The sequence below is a fragment of the Pterocles gutturalis genome, unplaced genomic scaffold (genome assembly GCF_000699245.1).
Source record: "Pterocles gutturalis isolate BGI_N339 unplaced genomic scaffold, ASM69924v1 scaffold43540, whole genome shotgun sequence".
Classification (NCBI taxonomy): Eukaryota; Metazoa; Chordata; class Aves; order Pterocliformes; family Pteroclidae; genus Pterocles; species Pterocles gutturalis.
The window spans coordinates 1-7877 of NW_010142381.1; the positions used below are offsets into that span (position 1 = coordinate 1).

At 45.2% G+C, this 7877-nt stretch overlaps 1 protein-coding gene across 1 annotated transcript; it reads left to right on the top strand.

The window, feature by feature from the left end:
• Positions 1-717: 717 nt before the first annotated feature.
• Positions 718-7877, top strand: LOC104459454 (hydroxysteroid 11-beta-dehydrogenase 1-like protein). The gene is made up of 7 exons (XM_010084338.1): positions 718-802; positions 2036-2166; positions 3230-3341; positions 5005-5096; positions 6151-6244; positions 7227-7392; positions 7691-7877. Exons 1-7 carry the CDS (start codon positions 718-720, stop codon positions 7875-7877), a joined length of 867 nt encoding a protein of 288 aa, XP_010082640.1.

Genomic DNA, 7877 nt, shown 5'->3' on the forward strand with positions numbered 1-7877 from the left:
GGTGATCCACGCTACCAGCTGTGAGCGTGTGAGCGCGGTCATTCCTGAATGAGTTAAACCTTCTGCAAGATCAGACGTGAGTGTTTTTTCTCCTGTAGACATGGGAGAACTCGCGTTGTACAGATGCTGACTCTGAGTTCAGAGCTGTGGGAATTCCCAGTGAAAGATCGTTTTCTTAGAATCAGATGTATTCTCCTTGTCTCTTTTATTTCACTTTTTTTTTTTTTAATAGAGCTCTTAACCTTTTAGACCTGTTTTCTGTCCTCTTTGCATCCCTTCCTCTCCTACAAGGGCAGGTTTCATTGTCCTCAGGCCTGCATTTACATTTTTCATCCTGCCAGGGTTTCTTCCTCTGAATAGGAAGTTGCACTGCTTGGCACAGCCAGCCCTCACCTTTCTTGGGCAAATGCAGACCATTTGCAGGACTGGGGTGTTCCCTCCAGGGGAAGAGCAACTTCCTTGCAGCTTCTTATCAAAGTGTTGACTGTCCATCTTCTCCCTATTTTTCATTCTTTAAAAAGGTGACTGGCTCCCAGGAGAGAGACTTCTCAGACGCAGACTTAGTGCTACGCAGTGCCTCTCTTCTATGCAGGACAGAAAAGGACTTTGCATGCCTCTTGCAGGTTGGCTTCCAGCATCAGAGGAAGGAGATTACAGTGTTTTAGCTTGAGTGCTCAGCTTCAAGACTTCACTTTGTTCTTCACAACTTGGAGGGATATGAAGCCAATTGGAAAAGCGCTGTGTGCCGCAGGGATCGTAGCTGGCCTCCTAGCTTTCTTCTGGAAAGACCCTTTTAACCCAGGTAGGTTTACCAGGGGGGTAATTCCAAACTGGAATATAAGTCATGTAAGAGAAGAGGTTGAATTTCCAAACTCTGCTGGTCTCATTCTTGTCCATAATCTTACCAGAGTTCGTGGCCCCAAAGCAATGCTTCATTCCCAGAAATAAGGAGAAGCTTGAAACAAAGAGGAAGACAAAATGGTCTAACAGCATTTACAAGGGATCCTGCTGTCTATGTGGGGAAAAAATGACATATACTTTACCACTGCCTTTCTCTTTTTCTGTTTTGTTTACAAATTCTTTGGGGTCACGAACCATGTCTATATGTGTGCAGTGCCCAGCATAAGAGGGCTGACATGTCTCCAAACCAACGGCAAAGAATAAATTATATTCAGAAGGCAGGAGGTCCAGAGCCTGGTTTATGTTGTACAGCTTTTTATAATGTGAAAGCCAGCCTTGTCCTTGATAGATGCTGGTCCAGGAACCCAGCAAAGGGCAAGTGACACAGCTAGCTTGCAAAACCATATCATTATTCCCTGGCAGTGATAGCCTAGGCATAAAGTCCACAACAAACACAGAGTAATAAAACAACGTACCTGTTGGGCAGTTGGGCCTGAGAGCTGTTCCAGGGCATCTCAGGCATGCCAGTTGTACACTTTTATCCATTATCCAACTCAACTCCATGAAAGAATGCTGAGCCGAGGAGGAGGGATGGGAAGCAAGGCTCGTCCAGTTTCTAGCATGCCAGCTGCTGTATGAATGAAGTGGGTCAGACAGAGCGTCCTGCTCCATGACTGAAGTATGAACGTAGGGGTGGTCAGGATGGAGGAGGGAAGTGGCTGTTGCATGTTAGTGGAGCGAGGCTCATCTGACTGCCATGTGCTGGAGCTTGTTGAGCTAGCCAAGCTTTCCTGTGACCCAGGCCAAAATAGATCAATATGGCTGGCTACTTGACAGAAGGTAGCTGATGGCTAACCTTTTTGTTGTAGACACCTGTAAGAAGGGAAAAATAGCTCATTCTTCAACGGTTAGGTCATTTTTTATTATTTTCAGTCTAGCAAGGGTTCGAAGGTATTGTTAATCTCATGGCTTCTTCAGGTCAGTCTTGTCTCTTCTGTTTTTGGAGAAGCATCAAGACTTCTGAGCACTTCCACACACTTTTCTATGTTAGAGCTCTGCCAATAGTTAAGGACAGCTCCTCTGCTGCTTCCTTCACTTAGTTCCTATATCTCTTATTCTCTCTCCCACAAACAAGTGAGTTTGTCTGGTGCCCGTGTTCTCCTGACTGGAGCCAGTGCTGGGATTGGAGAGCAGATGGCATATCATTATGCCAGATTTGGTGCTGAAATTGTTCTGACTGCTAGGAGGGAAGCTGTGCTGCAGAAGGTAAGAACTTCCTTGTATGAGAGGAGACATAAGAGATTTTAACGTTTACAAAAAAAAAACAACAACAAATTAGTTGTCAGCACAATAAATTTTCCTTCAGAACTGTTGCTGAACAAAGCCAGCTTGCTTTTGAAATTCTTTCCACTTATGTAGAAAGATGGAACCTACCACAGATGTATTTTGAGCCCAGCTTGCTGTCAGTGTCCTGTGCCGTTCTCTGTAACTCGTCTCCTGGATGGGATACTTTGTGTTGCCATACACCAGTGCCTGCTAAATTATGCCCAGTTTTTCTTACCAGAAGGCAGTAACACAGCGTACTGCGGAGGTGTGACCAAGAAGGGAGCTTGGCCTGTACGCTGCCAGAACCTTTTACTACCTGAACATTTACACAGGAATGAAGCTGCCAGGAGAAGTTCTGATTGGACATCAGGAAAAGGTTCTTCACTGAGAGGGTGGTCACTCACTGAACAGGCTCCTCAGGGAGAAGTGATCATGACACCAAGCCTGTTGGGAGTTCAAGGAGCACCTGGACGATGCTCTTAGTCATATGGTTTAGTTTTAGGTAGTCCTGTGAGGAGCAGGGAGTTGGACTCAGTGATCCATATGGGTCCCTTCCAACTCGAGATATTCTATGATTCTATGAACTACAGTTCCTGTGCGATATTATGCAGCTTTTCAGAGTCCAAACAGTTCTATTTGTAGCTGTTTTGTTAAAGACTCAAACCTTTTTGTAGGTTAAATAATTTTTGACCGCCTCAAATAGATGAGACTCCTTTATCTGTAGTTTATAAAATGGGATAATATTTAGAGAAGGTATCTCCTAAACTGTGCAGATAGGTGACTTGCAAGGAAGGTCCTTCATTATGAAATGGCATAAAAGGAGAGTTGGGGACAGTGAGCATAAAGATAGTTTCTAATGCCTGGAAGGCATTATTTCAGCAGATAGCTAAACTGTGCATCATTACTGGGCACCCTCACATACCAGTGCCTTACCGTGCCCTTATTTCTATTTTTTCCTTCCACTCCATATTGTTTAATTTTTGGGTGTGTGTTCCTTTTCAAGGTGGTGGAGAAATGCCTGACACTTGGAGCAAAGAAAATATTTTATATCCCTGCAGATATGTCTTCCCCTTCAGAGCCTGAAAAGGTGGTTCAGTTTGCTGTCCAAAAGCTGGGTAAGCAGAAGAAAAATGAGATACTGAGGAGAGAGAACAAACTTTACTTCTCACTCCAGTTTGCACCATGTTCCTTTTTTCAAGAAAGCTTTAGAACACACCTGGCCTGGTCACCCTTCAGAGATTATAGGTCTCAAGCTATGTTATGCTTCATACTGACATGCAAGTTTTATGCAACTGCTCAGAGAGAAGCCTGATGATACAGTTCTTATCCCAGTTCCTATGGCCCTGCCAGTCTTGGCTCCTCTCTGATAACCTTGGAGTTGAAAAGTGTACGTTTCTGTAATTTACCTGAGTTCAGGGGTCTGTGAAAGGAGAGGTATCTTTGACTGTTCAGATGTTCACTGCTTGTCTGGTCAGAACCAGGTGAGCAGAGCAAGGAGGAGGGGTTCTGATTCTGATCTCAATTTTGTCTTCATCTTCAGCATCTCTTTGGCTTTCAGCTATATAGACAGTTCTCATTCCAGCAGGAGTTTTCCTGCTTCAGTTTCCCCATGTTCCTCACTGAGGGGGTTGTTTCAGACAGGAGGGTATGGCATTTGTAAATACTAGTCTGGATGTGGTCATCTTTTTAGCTGCCTTTTATGTCTTTTGCTAGAGGAGAGAAGTATGCAAAAAATACTTGCAGTGCTTCACTGCAGTCACACCCCATAGCACCTCACCTGGCACAGGGTACCGCACGTCCAGACATTTGCTATGTGTGAGTGTGCCAGCATACACCCAACCCTGAACATAGTGCCTTGTGTTGAGAGAGGCAGGAAGTGGGAGGTCTGAAAGCAGTGACCTGCCCCTGTACCAAAGCTCAGTCCAAGACCGTATAGAAGGGGAAGGTGGTCTTATTTGAACCAGAACTGATTCACAATACTACTCTCATGCATTCGCATTTACTCATTCTTTAGTACTCACAAGCAATAAGATGGGTATGACCAAGTACCTTGGCCAAGCTTACTTGTGGTGATACAAAGGACAAGGGATGCTCACTGTTGAGTCCTCATTGTGTCGTCTGGGTTCTTGGTGACCATGTGCTGCTTTTTGATTGTCTTTTTGCCATGTAGGAATTGAGTGATTATGACCTTTTGCCTCTCCCTCTTGTCTCATTTGGGTCAGACTGTCATTAGGCAGCATTTTCTATTATACTCACTATCATTTTGTCCATTATTTGAGTGCCTTAATTACTTCATTATGCTCTTGGCTTTCCTGATGTGGCTGTCTTAAGAAACTGTGTGTAAGTGTGCTGTGATCTGGATGACCTGCCAGTCCAGCAGCCATCGATTCATACCTTTCTTTTAAACCAGCAGTTTCTGTTGATGCTTTTGCACATATGCATTCCTATACCAATCATAATTTTTCTGTTACAAATTTGAATACTTCTAACTTTGAAAATGGAATGTATGATCAGAACCAAGTTCCAAGTCTGCATTACCCTGAAACATAATTTCAGAGAGCTGCTGTCAAAGAACAACAGCTTTCCTTCCAATTATACCCCTGAGGAGCAGGCAAAGCTGCTCCCAGGTGGCCATATTTCATGTATCTTCATGGTAAAGCACTTTCTAGCCTTCTGAGGGACTGTCTGGTTGGTTCAGCCTACTCCTGCTGGCATTTCTGAGTTCCTTGGTTGCTGGTTAGGGGATGGTCCTTTGACTGCTTTTTCTCCTGTCCACAGGGGGACTGGATTACCTGGTGTTGAACCACATTGGTGTGACCCATTTCCAGATGTGGGTGGGAGATGTGGAATACACCCGCTGGCTCATGCAGGTGAGGTTTCCCAGCAGCAAGAGCTCACCTGGAATTAGGTGAGTCTGGCTTCTCCTGGGACAGCCTTGGGAAGCTCAAAGGCAAATTCGAGTCTATGGCAGTGGTTGAAAATAAACCTTTTATTTCATTCATGTTTCACGTCAAACGGTTTGGAGGTTTTGTTACTAGACAGTTGTTTTGCTCAGTTGTTTCATATCTGTGCAGAGGCATGTCTGAGAAGAACTTAATTTCTCTCCTTCCTTCTGTCCTTATCTCCCATTAGCCCAGGACTGTTAGGGATTGATGGGTAGTTACAGGCAGTTGTGCAATGTACGTCTAATTTAGGAAGGCCAGTAGGTGAGGAGCAAGCACTTCCTTACTCATCTATAGCAAGTGCACGTCATTGCAGAACACAATGAGATTGTTTGAAGTGGTGTTTGCCACTTGAGTCTCTGCTCACAGATTCAGAGTTTTCTTAAAGAATCACCTTGGTACCAGGTTTTGTGACCATGGCGATGAATTTTCTTGCTTCAGTCTTCTTAGGTCAGGTGGGTCATATTAGTTTTAGTGCATGTTGGAACAAGCCTGTTTGCTGGAGAGTAGGGAACTTGGGATCACAGGTAAGAACCTTCTTACAAGTTACAGAGTGGTCAAGCTCAGAAGAGATGGTGAATGTTATGCTTCATTGTAGTCTGATTTCAGTCAAGAGAAACTTAAAAGGGGAGTGAATTGAGACACTACTGCTGTCGTTGCTGGATAGGGATTGCAGAGTAAAGAATGGCACATAGAGAAATCAGGGACAGTTAATTGTCTCTTGTCAATAAATCTGTTTGTTAAAGCCCAGAAATAACCTTTGCTCTGACTCTTCTCCATTGCTTTTTCTGGAATCTGAAAGACTCCTGGATGTAATGTTTGTCCCCATCCTCACAGAGATTATTCTTTTTACTTGATGTTTGAAAAAGCAAATCCAAGCCATGCTCTTTTCCATTTCTGACCACTGTATTGGATTTCTGGCTCATGCTGACTTTCCCTCCAAACCTTCTTGCTTCTTCCATGTCTACTTTTATCATTCCAGGTGAATTTCTTCAGTTATGTGGCACTCGCAACAGCTGCTCTTCCCACCCTGGAGAAGAATAAAGGTTCTCTGGTGGTTGTTTCTTCCCTCACAGGTTAGTATTTTTAACTGGCTTAAGAGGTGCCCTTGGAAATAGTGGTTCCCAGCACATCATGTTTCTCTGTGTCCTTCAACCCCTCAACACGTTTTCAAGCTGTGCATTTTATAGTAGCAACATAGTAGATGGTGGCTGGCTGGCCGCCTTGTTTTCTGGAAGACCTTCTCTGTGTTGCACCATTTTGCATTCCCTTGGGACTTTGCTCTTCACTCACCCTGTGACCAGATCTAATTATTTGGCTCCTGTCCCTCACAGCCAGGCCCATCTCTCCTGCATTTCTGACCCAGCATCAAGACCATCCAGCCATTTGAAGGCCTTCTGGCTTTGGCCAGCCTGAATTTCGGGCTGCTGAGTAGCTGCACCTACTGTATGGGATGGAAAGGCAGGAGAAAGTCTTCAGTGTGTGCTCAAGGGATCTGCATCACCATACCCAACTTCAGACTATGGCACATCCCTGTCTTGTGATGTAACGTGCCTTGGTGTCAGGGAAATGGCAGCAGGATCAGCAGGTCAAAGAGGGGTTAGGCCAATTCACGGACAGCGGATCCATTAATGCAGTACTAAAGGATGATTCCAGGGATTGTCCCCACTAACATCTCTAATCCTGTGATTGTCAGGCAGGGGAGGTCAAAGGGACATGGTGGACCCAGTCCATGTGTTTGCATGTGATGGGAGAGGGGAAGGCTGCAGGCAGACCATCACACTGGGCTTTTTAGCCCAGCATGTGACCTGGTTACTAAGTTAAAAGAAATTTCCTCCCTTTATCCACATATGTGGTGGCTGCTGTGCTGGGATGTGCTCACACAAAATGGTGTAATTTTCAAAGTGCCTCTGTGACTAGAAACAGAGGGAAACTCACCTGAACAGAACATGGGCTGATAGAGGACGGCTAAGCCTCTGTCTTTTCCCAGATTCCCCCTCCATGGCACCATCCTCCTTAGAGCCACTTCCCTGGTGTTTTCAATTCTCTCCTTTTCAGGGAAGGTACCCACTCCCTTCACCACTTCTTATTCTGCCACCAAGTTTGCACTGGATGGATTCTTCAGCTCACTGCGCCATGAACTCATCATGCAGAAGAGAAACGTCTCTATCACACTGTGCATCCTGGGTCTGATTGATACTGATTCGGCGTTAGAGAATACCAGGTGTGTATTCGGAGGAGGATGTAGGATTCTGGGAGGGAGTGTGTCTGCAGGAACGTATCTTCTTGAAAACATGCAAAAAATGCACCACAACTGTGTTTAAGATGGTGCGTGCATCCGTTTGGATGTGCAAGAAGACTAATGGGAAGGGTGCATCTTCTTGCGTACATCATGGGGGTTGTGCAAGTCCACCTCAGTGTCAAACATGAGCATGCAGAACCCTGTGGTAGTCAGTCTACACAGTTAAAACCATGCCAAGAATTGACTGGCTTTGAGTGATCCTCTGGCTGTTTCCTTACAGGGGCAAAGTGTACCTAACTGCTTCTCCTGCTCCTGAAGCTGCACTCGCCATCATCCAGGGGGGTGCCACACGGGTGCAGGAAGTTTTCTACCCATGGTGGCTGAAGCACGTGTGCTGCCTCTGGGTTTTGTTTCCCAATGACGGGGGCCAGGTTTTACGGAGTTACTATAACTACAGCGGTCCTTAA